At 33.5% G+C, this 21131-nt stretch overlaps 2 protein-coding genes across 2 annotated transcripts; one reads left to right on the top strand and one right to left on the bottom strand.

The window, feature by feature from the left end:
* Window positions 1–1463: 1463 nt before the first annotated feature.
* LOC125854548 (protein DCL, chloroplastic) lies at window positions 1464–6003 on the bottom strand. Its single transcript, XM_049534134.1, has 3 exons — window positions 5454–6003; window positions 4084–4198; window positions 1464–1913 (listed from the first exon to the last, which is right to left on the bottom strand). The coding sequence occupies exons 1-3, from the start codon at window positions 5834–5836 to the stop codon at window positions 1737–1739; spliced, it is 675 nt and encodes a 224-aa protein (XP_049390091.1). The 5' UTR covers window positions 5837–6003; the 3' UTR covers window positions 1464–1736.
* Window positions 6004–9696: 3693 nt separating this feature from the next.
* Window positions 9697–18511, top strand: LOC125854716 (glutamate receptor 2.9-like). The gene is made up of 6 exons (XM_049534298.1): window positions 9697–9790; window positions 11045–11079; window positions 11408–12721; window positions 15965–16280; window positions 16976–17370; window positions 17892–18511. Exons 1-6 carry the CDS (start codon window positions 9697–9699, stop codon window positions 18270–18272), a joined length of 2535 nt encoding a protein of 844 aa, XP_049390255.1. The 3' UTR covers window positions 18273–18511.
* Window positions 18512–21131: the final 2620 nt, after the last annotated feature.

Below are 21131 nucleotides of genomic sequence, written 5' to 3'. Positions count from 1 at the left end.
CTTGGACGGGTCCAGACCCAACCCGATTTCTATCTCAACCCATTTTAATATCTTCAATTTCAACCCAACCCACCCATTTGACACCCCTAGGTTTAATATGCATGAATAACAAAATAATTTTTTACACTATAAAATTAATTTAAAGTTAATTGTGGATAAATCCCTTCTAGATAATGTGAATTAAGTTACGACAATTAAAATGACATAAGTGATTAGTAAACAAAAATATCCTTAAAGCTTTAGTGCTCAACTGCCCAAAAAAATATCACTAGGCGCACCACTGCATGCTACGTGTCTGAATTCAACATATCTTATTAGCACCACTAGTTTGATTTGTGAACTGATAATGTCAAATCAATACATGCACCATGTTGCAAAGTGCAAACTCTAATAGAAAATATAGTATTCGAATCAATTTTCACGCACATTAACTATTTTATCAACTACTATTTGTTAACTTCTCTCATTAATACAGGTACCAGATAGCTCCACTCATAGACTTAGGTGAATCAATGTTATATCACATTTTATATTTACTTGACTTTTAAAGTCTTGATCTCTCAGACTTTTATCAACAAAGTATTGGATCACTAGTTAAAGAAGAAAAGGTACTTATCCATCTATCGTAAGCTTCGTTAATGAAACGACAGTTATTATTGCACCATAAGTAGTACCTAATTATGTCTTTTCTTGATCGACTGATCTGCATATTCTGTCTGATGATTTGACTTAGAGTTGCAGAACTCGGCAATCAATAAAACAAGGACAGACACACATTTCTAACAAGTCAGTTAGTGATAATATCTTAGCTGAAATTTTCAAAAGATCTCCAATTTGTTGTATTCTAGAGCTTAGGTCGTATGGATGTTACTAATGCTTTAGTGAACAACACAACACGTATTCTATGCGGGGACTATAATTACCTTTTTTTTTTTTTTTTTTTTTTTTTTTATAATCGTCATGTTTTGGACTAATTGGTGTGCACCTAATAACACTCACGAGTGTGTCAATGACATGGTTAAACGCTAGCAGATAATTTCATCTATGTAAATTTATATAAATTAAGTTACTCGATACTTGTGTTGGTGGAAAATAATAGCTCCCTGTGGAATGGAGGATTGTCATTTTTTCTGCAAAAATTCATAGCATGTTCTCTTATCTATTAGATCCTGGTTAAGACTAGTCTAGCCATAGAAAAAACTAAACTTAAATCTGAAAATGCCATCTGAGTTTGGACTGCAATTTACTTACCAGAATAGGTAAATTATCCTTGTTGAAACTCGAATACGCCGATCACTGCAACATCTTTGATACAACAATGATGTTACAATAAAGAAAACACGGAACTTCCAACTGCCAAAACCCAACCAAAAGGTCATGGGATGAGAGTAGGGATAGGAGAAAATGAGAAGTAAAAAAAAAACTAAAAAGGCAGAAAAGGAAGCTTTTACTTCAACACTTCGTAAAATATTAAAATGCTTCTTTTGCAACAGTATGAGACCTGACCATCTAAGCAAAACTTACACTAACTTGAATTCTACAGTGTAGATTTTTAGACAAAGTAATTGGAAGGGCAATTCTACGGTGAGTAGATTGCAGTAGTCTCCCAATAAAGACGAACTTATATCACAACCCTCAAAAATATTTGATCGACACTCAACATAATGTGCTCGGCAATAGTAAAAGAATCTCCTTTGCATGAAATTCAGGGTAGGTACGACTTCCGAATGATACATTCAGTCATTACGCCTGCGCTTCCTAAAATGCCTGAGGATAAAACTGTCAGCATAGAGCGGATAGTTTTTTCTAATTAACCCCTTTATGCATTTCCAGTATGAAAAGTCCACTGATTCACCATCCTTGCGGACAATAAATAAACATCTTGAGTTTTCAAAATCTGGATGGTACCCTACCTGTCAAGCAAAAACCAAGTGATATGCAATGTTAAGAACTTTGCAAAAGAGAATCTCTCCACGCACTCTACATGCACATGTAAAGTAGTAGAAACCTAAAAGTACAGTCCACTTCCTGGAAATACCACATAAAACAATCCAAAACTATTTCTAAAGTCACACCGTTCTATGAGCTACTTATCCTAAAACAAAGGGATTACAAGTTACTGAAATGTGCTTGAATAGGGAATTCCCACTTAATGAACAGTAGAAAAGCCCCTTGGGAGTAAGGGTTGGGGGCAATCCTAGGTAAATGAATAACCACGGGGTGCCAAAAACCAAAGTGGTTGTTCACCACTTAAATACTAGGCTTAGTTATGTTTACTTATTTATATTCCTTTATTCACTTATTTATATTTTTGACAAGTAGAAGTGTATGCAAACCCTGAAGATGTACTCCAACTTAAAGATAAATAGTTCTCCATTGCACTACCAACTCTTTACTAGATTTTCTTAAGTACATTGTAAAACCCTAAAACTAAAATCTTGTTTTCTATAACAGAAAATTTGTCCTGAACCCATTTTTCAAACGCCACAATTCCCTGGTGAGATTGTATTTGGTCTTTTTCAAGTATGACTTGCTCTTTTGGCCACCTCCCTCTGATCAACTTTCCAGTTTACTCAACATTCATTTATAATGTCTTTGCCTTCTCTTATTTTGTCACCAAGATATTCCCAAAATATTCTTGACTTCCCTCAGTTTATTCAACTTTAAATCTGATTCATTATTTTGTCAGCTTCAATGATAGGCTTATATATCTCATCAGTCCTCTGTGGAATAATTCATGAACCGTTTGTTCAAAACATATTGCAATCGATATTCCATATCTTGTTCATTCATGACGTACATCATAGTTACTCCCTCTGTCCCATTTTATGTGGCACCCGTTCCTTTTTAGTCCGTCCCAAAAAGAATGTCACCTTACTTAGAAACAATTTAACTTTAAAATACCGCTTTTACCCTTAATGAAATGACTTTCAACCACACAAATATCTAAGAATTGTTTTAGACTACAAGTTCCAAAAGTCTTCCTTTTTTTCTTAAACACCGTGTCAAGTCAAATGGTGCCAAATAAAATGGAACGGAGGAGTATTTCACAAGGTTTTGTTCTCCATGGATTCTTCCACAGTTGTCCCATTCCCTATCTCCTTGAACACCCTTCATCACTATATATTACATTGGATTTCCCTAAAATATTACACCATTCAGACTCGCAATTTCCACATTCCATTTACTTCCCTTTGTTTTACTGTTTGTAGTTCCATTTGACCTCAAAGGCGTCATCCCTTTCTGCACCATCAAAGCTTTTCACAAGCACGCCTTCCCCTACTGTAGTTGGGGCACTTCGCCTATGGATTGGATTTGATACTGTTTCAACCCTAAGAACAGGTTAGATGTCCATTCCTAGTGGTGGATTGGGTTTTCCTGCTATTTTTGCTACATTGATACCCTTGGCTTCAGCACTGGTATGTATATAATAATATGGTTCTCTCCTGGTCCTATTAAACCTCAAAATCATAAAATACAGCAAGGTAATAGGCCTAAAAGGCAGTTTAGTCAAGCTCAATCATTATTTTGATTTGAAAAAATCGCAGTATTGACCTTCCATAAACCTAAAACAATATACAATATCCAACAAATATGAAAGAGCTCCAAAAAATAAATGAAGTTCCCGGCTTACAGATTAACAAGTTTCAGACGGTAATTGTGTTGTGGGTTACACATAACACAGAAAATGCTGCCAAGAGGGCAAAATATAATGTTTGCAATATAAACTGAAATAGTTGGTAGTACTATCTAGTAATATTTTTTTTCTTTCCTCATCAAAACTAAAGAAGCTGGTAGCACTATATTTCACCATGATATGAATAGAGTTTACGAAAGCTATTAATATAGGAAACCCTTTCTTAATCCTTCACCTAAAAATAAGATTATTTTATCTCTAATTTGAGATTGCTCACACTAGTTTCAACTTTCAAGTGCATGCAAGGAAGTTATCCACTCTTTCTGTCAAGAAGACGCATTTGTGCATGGAGAGATAGAGAGATCAAACCAAGTGAACAGAGAAAGATGCGATGTGAGATAACAATGCAAGAGATCAGTAAATGAAGCAGGAGGAGGATGGCATACAGTAATGTAATCAACTCCAGGGCCAATCTTCTTGTCGCATTCCGGGTGATATGGAAGCAATCTTTGTAGAATTGTTCTCTGGTGATCAGGACTTAACCTATCGCCAATTGCATATCTGCAAAATTGTAGATTGAACAAATGAAATGAAAATAAAAAACAAAAAATGATATCAATGTTTTTTTCAGGGGTTGGGGTTCGATTGTAGAAATATTTAAACATTTTTTATCAAGTATGCATAGTAAACATATAGGATTTGGGGGTTCAAAACTATGCCGCTGCATTATTTCATATTTCATTTACAATTTTACATACAAGACATCTGACTTGAGGCAAGTAAGTACCTTTTTGTAGAATAGACTTCTTTTTTGAGAAAGGTTTTTTGTAGAATAGACAACTCAGAGAGAGGTTGATAACTATCTTATCTCTGTCAACAACTCAGAAACAAGTCCATCGAAAAGAAAGGAAAAGGGGATGAAAACAGACTGACCACCAAGTTAACCTTACAAAGGTTAACCATAACCCGATCTCCAAGATAATTTTTTTTATTTTTCCGATTACAGCAAAACAATGTGGTGACTCGATTGAGCAGTTCAAAGGCTCACTTCATCCATGGTACTATTCATCAACCAGATGTCAACATTCAACAAATGCTTTCATGCTGTGAAGAGTTGGAGTTTATGACTCATAAGAGCATAAACTACCTAAGCTAGAGATAAGGTATTTTGCTCCGACTTGCTGACATCATCGCTATGAGAAAGTAGTTGCTTTTCACTGAGAACCACTTAAATTTTTTAAAGTTACCAAACAAAAGGGACAGCTTGACTCAGTTTACCAGCGAAGCTATAAGAAAAGATTCGACGGACTTGGAATAGCTGGAGCAGAAAAGATATATAAATTTCACCAGGTCAAAGCTCCAAACAGAAATATCTCCCTTTACTTGGAGCAGCTTAACGTTGTCATCCTATGAGGGGTCTAATGCTCCATTTCTTCAGAGCATATTGATATGGTTATGATCATCACACATTTAAACCAAACTTCTTTACAATTTAATTTCCCTTTGCTATTGAATAAACAAAAACTTCATTATCCAGGGAAAAGGCACCGGAGGACAACGAATGAGCAGTCAAAGAAGAGAAAGAGAGCATACTTTGTTTACCCTGCATTCAAAGTTTCCTTTTTTTAATTACTAGTTCATATAATACAGTAGTTTTTTCCAGTTGAGAAGAAACATGAAGCAGTAGCAGAATCCCCAGAAAGTCTCTATTTTTTCGAGATAAAGGCACAAACACACAGCATATTACATATATGAATCAATAAACAAGTCTTTAAAATTAGCAGATTCTAAAAGAGAAGCAAAATTGAGACCTTACTTTCCAGAATGAAGAATCATTCTAACAAATCCAACAAGCGGCACAGTATCCTCTAAAATCTGGTCCTCCCAATCAACCCAACCCTCTCCATCTCCACCCTTCTTCCCTACTTCATCATCCGACTCTTCCTTCACCAACTCCTCACTTTCTGACGTCGTCTCCAACTCCGTCGAAATCACCGGCTTCCGCAACAGCTCCGCGTTATCACTCCGAATCCCTCCGCCCTCTGAACCGGTCTTCACCGCCGCGCAACGACACAACCGCAATCCTCCGCAACGTGAGAAGGATAAAGAAGACGGAGATAATAGTAGATGATGAGAAATAGGGCTAGGATTGTTTTTTCTGCATAAAAAGTGAAAATTTGAAGTGCAAATTGAAGCCATTTTTCGCCTGAAATTCGAAAACGCCTTTCGTTAAAGTTTATTGCTTTACTTCAGTATTCAACATTGTAGAATCAACTCAAAAGAATCAAAGAAGGAGAATTTGGTCTCTCGTGGCGAAGTACTGTACAGTGCTGAAAACTAACTGCTGCTTTACCGTGAAGAAGAAGAAGAAGATAAGTGTAAAGAAGAAAGCTGACCGCTTTATTGGGTGGGCTGGATTCTGGATATTTGGATATCGGGTACTGGATTCGGGTCATGTTACATTAGAAAAAAAGAATTATTTTTTCTTATTTTTTATTGTGTCATTTTTTTATAATGAGATAATAAATTGAGAACTTAGAGGTAGAAAATGTATCATATATATTTCTTTTCTTTAAATTGAAAATAAAATTTCATTATATATGCGTGTAATCAATTTAAATAAGCCTGAAAGTCATGTGTATTTCAATTTTAATTTTCTTACTCTCATATTTTCAAGGAGAGGTTCTCTATTGAATAACTTTTTTTTTAATTATATAGGATTTAAATACGAAAAAGAAAAATATTCTTTGTTCATATAAATAAAGTAAGTGTGAAGTGACTTGCGATCAAATCAGCATCAAAACCAATTATGAAATTGTTGATATTAGGGGCTACTAGAAGCTTGTTTGTTATACCTTACTTACGTATGTTACTGTTGCATTATGAAGTGTTAGATTTGACCTTAGCTTATTATATTATTTTTAATTTTTTTTAATGTATTGAGTTTTAAAATTTAGCTTGTCTTCAATTGTATTTGCGAGATTTTCATGTTATTATACGTTTTAAAGCAATTTAAGCTTGAGAAATGTAGAGAATAGTTCGAAAACAAAAGTAAATGCTTGATTTAACTATGCTGATATATATTAAGCGGAACAAGGAGTATTTTTCTTTCCAACTTCTCTCACATGAAATTATTGTTTCTAATTAAAACAAATAGGAAGATGGGTAAGCATTCCATACACTATATTGCGGATAAAATAAACATTAAAAAATAGATAAAAATCTAGACGAGAATCAAAAGTGCACCAATATTACAAATATAACTATTAGTGCTTTGCTGCTTTATATGAAAGAATTATAAGTATAATTTTTGAGTTTCAATTCAAAGATAAGGGACTCTTTTAAACTTTTTCTCTGTCACATTACGTTCACAAGATTAGTTATTACTCTTTCAATCTCAAAATATTTATTGTGTTTTTCATCTACACATTCCTTTAAAAAATTAATTAAAAGAGATGTTTGACTATTTATCTTTATTCATGTCTTTATAATATAGTCTTTAGGATTTGAACCTGGAACATCAATTCACCTAAACAATTGAGTCAACTTCTAGTCTTGTATTCAATGATTTCAAAACACAAACACACAAATATATATATAAAATCATTTTTTATCGAGAGAATTCGGATGAACTCCGATCCTCCTAGATACGCCCTAATTGTACCTATCTAAATTTTGTTTAAACTAAATGGGACATTCATAAATGAATTTTATGACTTATGAGTGGATCCTAACGTGACTCGTCAATTTGTTACTGTTTTTCTTTTAAATTTTAGTTTAACAGTCGATTTTTAAAATCATACAATAAAGTAAATTTCTTTGAAAAGAGTACAGTATTCGCAATACATTATGTACCTCTCTTTTTTTTCTTTGTTTAGTCAAAAGTCGTTGATTGGCTCAAGTTGAACAATTAAACAAATAATTTAATACATATTAAATCAACACCAAGCCAATACATGCATGCCATGTGTTTAAATTTATAGTTTATTTTACTTCATTAAATCACTTAATAATGGATATTGCACTGGTTTGGTGTAAACACCCAGTGGTGCGGACAAGTTTTTTCCCTATAAATAAGCATATTGATCACCTAACCATTCAAAGTTTAAATGATTATTTAAACAAGTTAGATATTTTTTTCGTCATACTTTTACTTATTTATTACACAAATAGATATTCATTTTTATTATTTATTTATCAAGCCACTCATACATTCAAGGAGTTCGAATTAGTTTGCAAAATAGTTTTCTTCTCTTTAATTTCCTTTTCTTTTTTATTCTTTAGAAAAAATCTAGAGGAATATTTCATATTTGTAAATTGTGTAAGTTGAATTGTTGAAACAAAAAAAAATAAAAAATAGCAAATGAGTTTAGAAGCCATTTGTCTCAGAGGACTATTTACGTATAGATTCGTGACCCTTCCCAGAATATGGGTACTAAGATTGAATTTTAATCTTCACTAAAACTTTTCTTCCTTCTAGAATAAAAATATCAAAGTAGAGGCGGAAGATAGGTGAGTCGAACTGAATTTTAACAAATTAAAATGAGTTGAGTTAATAAATAGATGAGTTATTAACATATTAAAAAATTGCTTAAGCTGATGAGCTAATTAAAAGCGGATCAAAACTTAATCTGTGTTCGTCTATTTCTTACTAAAATTTAACTGTTTTATTTGTTGTTTTATAGTTTTTTTTAGCACCTATTAAAATTGTTATATTTTTCCTTATTGTTGTTAAATATAACATAGCAAATTAAAAAAAAATCTAACAACATTTCTCATATAGCAATATTGGGATATAGATATCAACCCAAATTTTGATGGGTTGAAATGGGTGAAGCTTTGGCGGAGCTAAATTTTCACTAATAGAATTAAGAAATATAAAAAGTAAACACACAAATAAACTTAGGAGATTTAATATCTATTATATCTAAAAAAATATTTTAATATAAAAATAGTGTAATTACCATCAAAAAAAATTCGGATAAAACTCTTTGACTCTATCTAACTCCGCCTCTTGAACTAATAAATACGCAAACCACATGCACCAATCAATAACCCCCCAAAAAGTATATATATATTTCTAGAATTAAGTTGATGCAATTTGTATTAACACATAAAGTAACTATGAATTTGTTGACTTTATCAATAGCTTGCTACGTTGACGCAGTAGTGATTAGTGCCATGTTTATATTTAACTCGTTAACTATTTATGGATTTGTTTAGTTCAATTTGCAATAATTCTTTTTCTGAAATTCATAAAGTCACAATTGATATTCTTTGAATAAATCTACTTCAATACAATGGCTTGCAAATCATATAGAAAATGTAAGTTGCACTAAGCAAACCTAATGCGATAAACTCTGACCGAAAAAAATTATTAATAAAGAAAATCGATCGCAAATATCTACATAGAAAATGACTCACCAAACCAACTCAATAAACGCACGCGGATACTTGCAATATAGTTGTAGTATGACTATCATACTATCTTCTACTGACCTTATTATGTCCACTTGTTCTTTAATCACTTTGAACTTTGAATAAATCCCAAGGAAGATTCTTCAAAAAAGTCAATTCTACAATTTTATTGAAGTCTTAATCACTCCTTGTGCAATTGGTCTAACGACTAATGAAATAAGTGAAAATCATAGAATAATTAAATTTTAATAAAGATTAAAAAAATACCAAGTCGTGATTCTTTTTTTTTCTATCTAAATTTTAGGATTTAGAATTATCTAATGTATAAATAAGTATCAGATGAAATAGTCGAGATGTCAATATTTTAGAAAAGTCTTGGTCTTCTCTATAGCTCTTTCATATATGACTACAACAACTGCCAACCATGAGTAGAGTCTAAAAAAAATGGGTGCAAAATGAGGAGGGAAGCTACTTTGTTGGTCTATTTTTTATTGTTTGATCATGTAGTATTTTCATTGGCTTATACCAAAAAAGGTGTTAATGGTTCAATATATGATGATTGTAACATGATAATATGGAGAATAGGAGCAATTATTAATCCAACAACAAGAGTGGGAAAAGAGCAAAAGATAGGTATGGAAATGGCAGTTGATGACTTCAATGCCCAAAATTCTGAATGTTCACCGTTAGTTTTCAACTTTGCTAATTATTCCCATGGTCCTGCAGCTTCCCTTGGTAAATTCTTACTCTCTCTCTATATCATATATCTTCTTTTAAAATGACAAGGGAACCTACATGCGATCCTTTGGGTGCCCACAAACCACACAAGAGAGTTTACGTGGGACAAGTCCTGTGTAACGAACTAGATCAAGAATTTTAAAAGTATATGTTGTCTAATAGCGTATAGTTTACATTTATTTGATTATGTCTACACCACTCCCTCACGTGAATGAGTGATGGTGAAACTTGAACCTAGGACATTTGTCTAATCTGATATCATGTTAAAAGTTGTAATCACATCACCATTAATAAACCGCTAATATCACCATTGCTAAGAATTTAGGGGTGTCCGTGGTTCGATTTGGATTGGTTATTGGGTAAAACCAAAATCAAACCAATCTAGTAGGTTTTTAAAATTTCTAAAACCAAACGAAAAAAATAACCGTCGATTTGGTTATTGACGGTTCGGTTCAGTTTTTCTGGTTTTTTCAGTTTGAAAGTAATAATTTTTTTAGGTTATACGTATCTTGATAGACACAACACCTAGTACATGAACAATCCACTGAAAAGCTATTGTTGGTTCAGTTAATAAGCAATTAAACAATACTAAAGTTATCATTACACGAACAAAGTGATTCAATTAACAAAAGGTGTAGGTGTGATAGGTAAAGACCAAAGTAATGAATTTTGATGAACTTGGACTTATGATTGTAATAGATGGGCTAAAATTTACGTGTTGGGCTTGAAAAAATGGTAAAGTTAAAAACTTAAGTTACTTAAAATTTAACAAAATATTTATATTTTATTTATGAATAATATATAAATAATTATAAAATTTATATATATAATTTATCGATTCAGTTTGGTTATTTTTTAGTAAAACCAAAATCAAACCAAATAGTATTGATTTTTCAAAATGTAAAACCAAACCTAACCAAATCAAACCAAATATCAATTTTTTTAATCGATTTAGTTTGGATTGCGATTCGATTTGATTTTTTAACCATAACCATGAACAACGCTAGCTAAGATCATCACTAATAACACTACTTTTAAAAGATGAAACAAATATTTTGGACTAAAGGAGATATCAAGTCGTCGCTTTGTTTTATGATACGAATTATGTATATACATAGACGCTCATACACAAAAGAGTATAATGTTCAAATGGATAAAAAATAATTTAACATGAATACTTGCAAAAATCTGATAATCCGAGTTTATCGATGCTGATAAAATTAGTCAAATATTACAAATTCATCCTTCTAGGCTTCTACTCCACTGCTGCTGCCGCCGCCGCCTCGGTAAAAAGGATCACCCGGTCCAGTCGAAAAGTTCAGAAATCTTAGTAAACGAAGTAAGAAATTTGTGAACAGATGCTAAATGCCAACATCCTTGGTTTGGGGGGGGGGGGGAAGACAAGTCAAATAGAAGATACATATCTCTATTAGAAGCCAAACTCTGGACCTGCACAAAAAAATATATTTAAAAAATAAAAAAATGAAAAATAGGAATGTTGGCCATCAAACGGTCACGTCACCTTGTCTATGTCTAGCTTTAATAATAAATATAGATAGATAGATTATCTTCAACATCCAGTACATGCAATGCAGCTTTGGTGTACTGACTTAAAATTTTGCAGCAACTTATCTTGCCAACAAGAAGCAAGCACATGCCATCCTTGGACCATTGACACACCAAGAAGCTGCTCTATTTTCTGACTTTGATGATGAAGCCTACAAGGGTATTCCCATTATTTCTCTACATCCAGCTTCCACATATTCAACAGTCTTACTAACAGAATCACCTTCACTTATCCAAATGAGTAATGATGTTGAGTCCAAAATGCAATGCTTTGCTGCCTTAATTGGACATTTCAAGTGGAGAAAAGTGATTGCTTTATATGAAATTAGAAACAGCTTCTCCAATATGGATTCTGGACTGATTACTCACCTCTCAGACTCCCTCAAAGTTGTTGAGTCCTCTGTTGAATATCATTTGGCATTTCCTCCTCTGTTCTCCCTCTCAGATTCAAAATCATTCATTCAAAAAGACCTGGTGAAGTTAAAAACCAAGAATGTTAAAGTTTTTGTGGTGTTACAGTGTTCTTTAGACTTTGGTTTAGTTCTTTTTGAGATGGCGAATGAAATGGGAATGATGGGGGAAAATTATGTATGGATTATTTCAAACAATATGGCAAGTCTTCTGGACTCTGTTGAACCCTCTGTTTTACTGAACATGCAAGGTGTAATTGGGTTTAAGGCAAATGTTAATGAAAAAACTGAGTGTTTTAGAGAGTTCAATGCTAAGTTCAGGAAAAAGTACAGATCACTATATCCTGAAGAAGAAGGATATCCAAGTCCTAGCTCATATGCACTCAAGGCTTATGATGCAACTTGGGCAATTGCTAAGGCCATGCAAAAGTTATCCGGAAGCAATTCAAGTGAACTAGTGAAAAGCATTTTGTTGAGTGATTTTGAAGGTTTAAGTGGAAAAGTTAGCTTCAAGAATGGCATGTTATATCAAAAACCAACCTTTAGGATCATAAATGTGATTGGCAAAAGCTACAGAGAAGTGTCATTTTGGTCACCAGAGTTTGGTTTTTCTGAGGTTCTTGGTGAACACAATGGGGTGAAGTTGAAAATTGGCAACGGTTTAGGAGGGGCTCTGGGGTCAATTGTGTGGCCTGGTGGTACGCAAACTGTCCCAAAAGGGTGGACAATAGGTGGCCTAGAAAAACCACTTAGGATTGGGGTACCTGCAAGGGGTGCATTTACTCAGTTTGTGAAAGTTAAATTTAACAAAGAGACGAATGAGACTCTGATTGGTGGATTTTCAGTTCATGTTTTTCAAGCAGTAGTGACAGAACTTCCCTATTATCTGCCCTACAATCTTGTTCCCTTCTATGGTACTTATGATGAAATGGTGGTAGGAGTTTCTAACAAGGTAAGCATGACTCTTTAACTTAGCATTTCCTAATGAACTCTGGTCTAATTTTTCGGATTTTGGAAGAAGGTTCAGATCTATGTTTTATTTTTTATTTTTTTTGATAAAGGTAATGTTATTTCAGATCTATGTTTTATTATACAAAATATTTTAATTTTACTCTGTTTTACTTTGGTGTCATTAACAAATTGTAATTGTGGTTGACTTTAAGGATCTCCAACGTGAACTGGGTGGATTCCATGTGTCAAAATATTTCAAGAAAATTGTCGATTACTTATTCTCACTCCTGGATTTCACAAGAGCTTTTGGGCTGGTGGTAGACATTTTGAGTTTTCCAGAGGAGGAGCAGTTGGTTACCTTCCGTAGTACAGTGACTATGCAGATAGAATATCTGCTCCTTAGGAAGGGTGATAAAGGTGTTTGTAAGGATTGTAAGGTTATCCTGAGTGAGGATCTTATGACCCAACATAAACTCAAGATGATGGATTTGGAGATCAAGAGGGAGAGGAAGAAGAGGGTCATGGATGATCAGTTAAGAATCAAATGGGGTAGCTTGACTATGGCCAGTGCCCTAGAGGTGGTAGAGAAGTTGATGGCTATGAGGGCATTGGGGAATAGTGGGGATGCAACCAGTATGTGAATAGGATCGCTAGTTGCATTAGGGAAGCGGCTAGAGATGCGCGGGGGTCTCAAGAGGCCGATTTGGTGGGTATCGAGAGGACTAGTGATGGAATGGAGAAATCCAAGAGAAGGTAGATGTAAAGAAGGCGGCGTACGCATAATGGGTGGAAAGTAAAGACAAGGAGGAAAAGTCGACGAATAGGGAAAGATATAAAATGGCGAGGAAGGAGGCAAAGTTAGTCGTCACAAGGGGAAAACGGCAACTTTAGAATGCATGTATGTTGGATTAGAGGACAAGAGTAGGGTTAAGAGGTTGTACAGGTTATCCAAGGCGAGAGAGAGGAGGGTCCATGACCTAGACCAAGTAAAGTGCAACGAGGTTGAGGAAAACAAAGTACTGGTAATATGACAGTCATACTTCTATAAACTCTTGAACGAAGAAGAGGAGAGAGACATTGTGTTGTAACAGTTGGAGCACCCAAAGAAGTGTCACGATTAAGGGTATTGTCGGTGTATAAAGGTTGAAGAGGTTAAGAGTGTTATTCTTAGGATGTGTAGGGATGGAACGACCATGCTAGATGAGATTCCGGTAGAATTTTGGAAGAGCTCAAACTGGGTAGGCATGGAGTGGCTAACTAAGTTGTTAAATGTTGTTTTCAAGATGGCAAAGATGCCTGAAGAATGAAGATAGAGTACAATGATTCTGTTGTACAAGAACAAGGGTGACGTTCAAAGTTGTAACAACCATAGGATATCAAGTTGTGGTAAAGAAAGGGTTAGGAAGGGTATGGTAATTTCCGAGAACCACATCGAATTAATATCGGGGAGCTCAATTATAAAAGTCATTCATCTCGTAAGGAGATTGGTGGAACAACATAGAGTAAGGAATGACTTATATATTGTGTTCATCGACTTAGAAAAAGCTTACGACAAAGACCTAAGGAAGGTTCAATGGAGTTGCTTGGACTGTGGGAGGTGACCTAGAACACTTCCCAATTTTGATGGGGTTGTACTGGGGATCAACCCTTAGCCCATCTTTGTTTGTCTTGATAATTGATATATTAACACGAAAAATTCAAGGTGAGATGCCATGTTGTAGTAACTTGTGGATTAGATAGTTCTAAGTTGGAGCATTGGAAACGGACCCTTGAATCTAAAGGATTCAGGTTGAGCAGAACCACAACAGAGTACTTAGGGTGCAAATTTAGTGATATAACGTATGAGGCTGATGTGAAAGTAAGACTTTATACATAGGTTGTCCAAAAGAGAGGAAGTTTCAAGCATCCTAGGTTTATTATCCAAGGAAATGAAGATACTGGCGAATATGTCACACACCATAGTGGTGTAAGGTGGATAAATTGGAGGCTTGTATCTAAAGTCTTTGTTGATAAGAAGGTGTCATCAAAATTTAAAGGCAACCTCTACAGAGCAGTAGTTAGATCAACTATGTCGTATGGGCGAAGTTGTTGGCCAATCAAGAACTCCGACATTCGGAAGATGAAAGTTGTAGAAATTAGGATGTTGCGATGGATGTGTAAATATACCAGGAGAGATAAGATTAAAAATGAGGATATTCAAAACAAGGTGAGAGTGACTTCGATAGAGGACAAGATATGGGAAACAATGCTGAATAGTTTGGGTATGTGAAAAAGAGATGCATGGATGCCCCAGTGCAAGAAGTTGGCTACGTATGGTTCTATGAGAGGTAGAGGTAAACCTATGAAGTATTGGGGAGAGGTGATTAGACATGACATGGGTAGTTTCAACTTACCAAGGACATGACCTTAAATAAGAAAGTGTGGAGGTCAGGGATTAGGGTAGAAGGGTAGTAAGTATCAATGCATTGTCTTATTGTCCGTTCATATTAGTAGTCGTAGTATTGCACATGTAGTTTCTTGTCCTTCAATTTATTTTACTATCTGTTGATTTCTTATACCTTGACTATCGTATGGTTTTGTTGAAGTTTTGTTAGTATCTATTGTTTTTGTTAATATTTGTTAATATCTGATTTCTTGTACCTTGACTATCGTATTGTATGGTTTTCTTGAAGTCTTGAACTTCCGCCACTTCTTTTTATGGACTGCTTACACTGTTTTTCCTTGAGCCGAGGGTCTATGTCAGAAACAACCTCTATACCTTTAGGGTAGGGAGGGATAAGGTCTACCTACACTCTACCCTCTCTAGGCCCCACGTTGTGGGACTATACTAGGTATGTTGTTGTTGTACTTTTGACTATGGTTTACAACTACCATCTATTATACTTCAAGTTGGAGATACGTTAGGGTCAAGGATAATCGATAGGGGTGGATCTAATGTTATGGTACCAGGTTCATCTGAACTCGTTCTTTCAATACAAAGCATAAAATCATGTGTAAAAATTTACTAAAATTGCAACAAATAGTAGATATGAACCCGTAACTTTAAAAATATAATGGGAACTACGGATGACTTCAAAGTAAAATGAAAGGCAAAATTAAGAAATTTCGTACAACAGAGTACTTTTTGACCCTTTTGCCTTAAGATTTTCATCATTATCAATCAGTGAAGTCTGCTGCTTAGAGCTCATTATTGTTAGTTACATCTGCAAATACTTTTACCAATACTTGCCAGTTCATGAAATAGAATCTGGATGCAGCGGTAGGTGATACCTCTATATTGGCTGAACGCTATGAGTATGCCGAATTTTCACAGCCCTATATTGACTCTGGACTTGTCATGATAGTGACCGAAAGGCCAAGACTCAACAAGCTCCAGTTTGTTGTTATAAAGGCCTTCAAGTTGAAGTTGTGGATTCTGCTAGCAGTGATGAGCATGTCCACAGGGGTTGTCATCTGGTTAAATGAGTATGTAAATGACAACCCGGATTTCAGTGGTTCTTTCCCTCAGCTTATTGGATCCATGCTTTGGTTCTCTGTCACTGTTCTCTCTTTTTCGCAAAGTAAGTTTCAAACTTAGAAATACATTATACGTCTCCTTTCCACCTTCTTTGACACTATTTCCTCATTATTTCACACAAAAATCAATGTCACATTTCAATATTTCCTTAAAGAGAATCTTTTATAGAACATGAGTGTGATGACATGTTTAAAGCCACAAGGTTTAAGAGTTTTTATTTCTTTTCTTAAACAATATGCGGAGTCGAACTATGTCAAAAAAAAATGGAACAAAAGGAGTATAGAATAAGAAAAAGGATTAAAAAACTACTCTTTTACTATACGAGATATCTTAATTTTACTCTTTCCTATACTCTTATTGTTAGCAAATCGTCTAGTATTTGTCCTTGAACCTTAATGGAACTTCACCTGAAGTATAACAGATGGTAATGTACTAATGTTAAATCATAGTCAAAAGTATTTGAGTAAATTCTGAACTTTTTCCTGAAATATTTTGACACATGGATTCCTTCCTAATCCATGTGGAATTTCCTTAAAGTCGAGGGCAAATCCGAGAGGATGAGCCAACGGTTAAGATATAATGATCAAAAATATAACGAAGGGTAAAATCAAACATATTTTGTATAATAGAGAGATAAGTTTGGACTTTTCCCTTTAGAATAAAGATATATACAGAACTACTGTTTACACTTTGGTCTAATTTAAAAGCTTATAGTTCCAATTTGGGATATCATTACAGGAGAATCAATCAAAAGCAATCTATCTCGACTTGTGCTGACTACATGGTTATGTGTAGTTGTGGTTGTTACAGCTTGCTTTACTGCAATTCTTTCCTCCATCATGACAGTTCCTAGGCTGGAACCTTCTGTACTAAATGTGGATTATCTTCTAAGGACCAATGCTCCAGTTGGTTGCAATGGCAATTCATTTATAGTCAAATATCTAGTAAATTTGCAATTCAAGCCAGAGAACATCAAGAAGATCAGTTCAATCAGTGACTACCCTAAAGCTTTTGAGAAGGGAGAAATTTCTGCTGCTTTCGTTGTAGCTCCACATGCCAAAGTTTTCCTTGCCAAGTACTGCAGAGGTTACACCAAATCAGGACCAGTCTTTAAACTTGGTGGTTTTGGTTTTGTAAGATCAAGAATTCATCTTTTTAGCTTTTCAATCTGCCTATCTCCATCTTAACAGATTAATTTCACATATGCTCACTGAACTTTGCTCAGTATAACAGTAAATTTACAACTTTTGTCATTTTATGAACTTTACCTACTATAACAACAAAGTCATTAATCAATTTTCTGTCACGGAGTAACAAAACTTCACCCACGATAACATTGAAGTCATTGAACTTTACAGAAAGTCCCTAGATGGATAGATTTTAAAGTTTCAATGGATAATGTTTAGTAATTATACTATTATAGTGGGTTGAGTTCAGTTACTATAATTTGACAAAGAAAATTTAGCGTCTTTACAATTATAATAGCTAAGATTTAGTGATTTTACAGTTATAGTTACTTAAATACGACAAATTATAATTTAGTTACTTAATTACAATGGACAAAGGTGAGTGACCATAGGCAACATTAACCATTTTGTCAGCCTAAATTTTTAAACTAGTTTCTTTATGACAATTTGATGTTTTAATCTATCAGGTTTTTCCAAAGGGTTCTCCTTTAGCAGTTGATATCTCCGAAGCTGTTCTTAAACTCTCACAGAGTGGAGTGATAAATCAACTAGAAGAACAAATGCTTATTTCAACAAATTGCTCTTCTCCATCAGCTGAGGAACAGGTTTCTGGATTAGGACAAGAGTTGTTCTCTGGTCCATTACTGATTTCAGGTGTTATATGTGGAATTGTATTTTTTATCTCAATCGCTCGTTTATTCAGAAAACACTGGCTATATTTAAGCTCTATAATTGCAAATAGTGCAAATATAGTTCTTAGATGGACTTCTCTAGTTAAAAATTGCAACACTGTGATTGACCAAAGACCAAATATTCAACAGAATGTTGAAATTACAGAGGTTTTTTGATGAACCAGAAGCTGGAAAATCATGGACAGCAATTGATCAACAACTACTTTTCTCTTGTCTAATAAACAATCTAATGTGCTCTTTGTAAATATATTATTTTCTTCCTTATACGTAATTTCTGTATCATTTCACATGTACTGTATAATCCTATTTTAGAAATAAACGCACACACATAGAGCAATACATATATAAATCAGTAAACAAGTCTAACATTAAGCAGATTCTGAAAGAGAAGCAAAATTGAGACCTTACTTTCCAGAATGAAGAATCAAACTCGGGTCCTCCTAATCGACCCAACCCTCTTCATCTCCAACTTCATCACCGGAATCCTCCTCAACGGCTGATAAGTCTCTGACTCCGGCGAAATCACCGGCTGCTTTACCATTTGCGGAAGAAGATTAGTGTAAAGAAGTAAGCTTGACCGCTTTATTGGGCGGGCTGGATTCTGGATATTCGGATATTGGGTCCGTGATTCGGGTCTTGTTACGTTACATTCCAATTGATTCAAAATTTCCTCAATTTTATACTAATATAACAGCTCTATTTTAAAAATATAACAATTATTAATTTAACTTTATTTGATATAATAAATATAAAAATTGAACCTAGCTTATAATGTACTATACTTTACTATAATTATTTCATATAATATTGATAATTTTTCAATGTGAAAACTTAAACATGTATTTTTCTATTAAAATCAAAAAGACAAATAAATAACATTACTTTGAGTCATTGTAAGTCAGCATTATTATTTTTTATGAATAAACACGGATGTAAATTAAAACTTCAAATTTTAGCCTAAATCCTAGATCCAAACACCTACTTAATCAAGACATGATGAGCCTATCTAAATTTTGTTTGGACTAAACCAGAAATGAAAAGTTGAATTTATTACTTATATGAGTGGATTATAATTTATAATTTTCTTTGTTCCTTCTTCTAAACTTTAGGTTAAACAGTCGAGTTAATATTTTCTTTAATTAAACATTAAAGTAAATTTCTAGGAAAGAGAGTATAGTTTTTATCTTTTTTTTTCTTTCTTTAGACAAAGGTCATTTATCAATTGATTTGGACTCGTAATATAGTCCAAGTTGACCTAATTAATTAAATAAATGAGTTATAATAATGTATATTAAACCCAAAATGAGCTATATATAAAGATGTTAATCATCTAAGCACTGAAAGTTGTTTCAACGATTTAAACAAATTAAATATATATATATATATATTGTAAATAAATATTTTATATCAATTCAAAGAATATTTTATTCATGTCTTTACATACTCTCTTATCAATAAATCATAATTAATAAATATATTTTTATTTTTATTTTAATCTCACTCGTAACTCAACCATGATAAATTTGTATTATTTGATGTTCATAAGTTATTGACTAGAGGTAGTACTGCTATTTATCGTGGACCCTTCCAGATTCTAGATGGCCCAAAAATATCGGAAATACTCAATAATTAATTAGAACGACACAAAATTAAATAAATTAACATATAAATCAAGAAATCAAACGACATATCCAACAAGTATTGAACAAATCATAAGGAAGATCCTTCATGAATTCCTAGGTTTGGTAAGCGAGACGGAATAAAGAAGGATATTTTACGAAATTATATATCTTACATTTTATATGAATAGCTAATTTTAACAATTAATTTAGTAAAAATGGTGGGATAAAATAATTACATGATTAATTAATATTAATAACCAAACTTGAGATAAAATAATTCTGCATTTATTTCAGAAGTGTTATTCTTATCTCACCAACCAAATGATCCTTTAGAGTCTTAATCCCTCTTGTGCGACATGATCTAGTAAGTGGCGGAGCCCGAAATTTGTATCGAGGTGCTAGAGTCTGATCTTCTTAAAAAATGGAAAAAAGAGCTGCTATTAATGAGATTCAAACACACAAACGCTTTAAGTTTGTGTGTCTTTGCTCTTTCAAGGTGCCCGAAACCACTGGATTATATCATATTGTTATGTCAAGGGTGTCCAGAATATGTTATTTAATCACTTTGTTTATCATTTACTTGTATATACGATATAATTTTTCGACGAAAGGTGTTCAATTGGACACCTTGACATGAGTGTATCTATGCCACTGGATCTAGTGGGTCAATGAAGTGAGTGAAAATCATATTTTAATTAAGTCTCAATAAAAACAAAACAAAAAAAAAAGCGTTAAGCGATTTCTCCTCATCTATCTAGACTTTAGTTGATAAAATTACGTGATATTAACATTGATAAAAATATATAATAGATATTCAGTGAAATAGTCAAGGATTTATATGCATGACGCAAATTTGAAGTTGATCAAAATTATACTAAAACACATAATTAATGTTGGGTTCTGAAGGTTGATTGAGCGTCATGCGGAAGCTTACAATTTGCAAATCATATAGTTGATAAATCAGATAACAAAAACTTATACTAAAAATCAAAATATTATTATATCAAAACTAATATAAAGAAAAGCATTGAAACTTTAGAGAATAAATCTCCCCATAAACAAGAATCTTAAACGACTACATTGTGGATGTTATTGTTTTTGTGTTAGAAGAAACAAACCTATATTTATAGAGTTCTAAAACCTTTTCTTACTAGAAAAAGAGTCCTAAAAGGAGAGAATAAACCAAATATAAAAGAATATTATATTTTCCTTTCAAGAAAAGTAAAAACATTTATGGTAATGTTTTGTCTTTTCTTTAAGGAAAAATAAATCTTAAATTATGGTAAGAAAATCAGGGCAAAACCCTAACAATTAACACTAGGCTTGTTGAGTTGATGAACTTGCTATATTATTGATGTAGTAGTGATTAGGGACATATTTATATTAACTCACT

This window comes from Solanum stenotomum, chromosome 2 (genome assembly GCF_019186545.1).
Source record: "Solanum stenotomum isolate F172 chromosome 2, ASM1918654v1, whole genome shotgun sequence".
In the NCBI taxonomy this organism is placed as follows: domain Eukaryota; kingdom Viridiplantae; phylum Streptophyta; class Magnoliopsida; order Solanales; family Solanaceae; genus Solanum; species Solanum stenotomum.
Note: the sequence above shows the minus strand (reverse complement) of the source record. Positions and strands in the feature narration are given on the sequence as shown.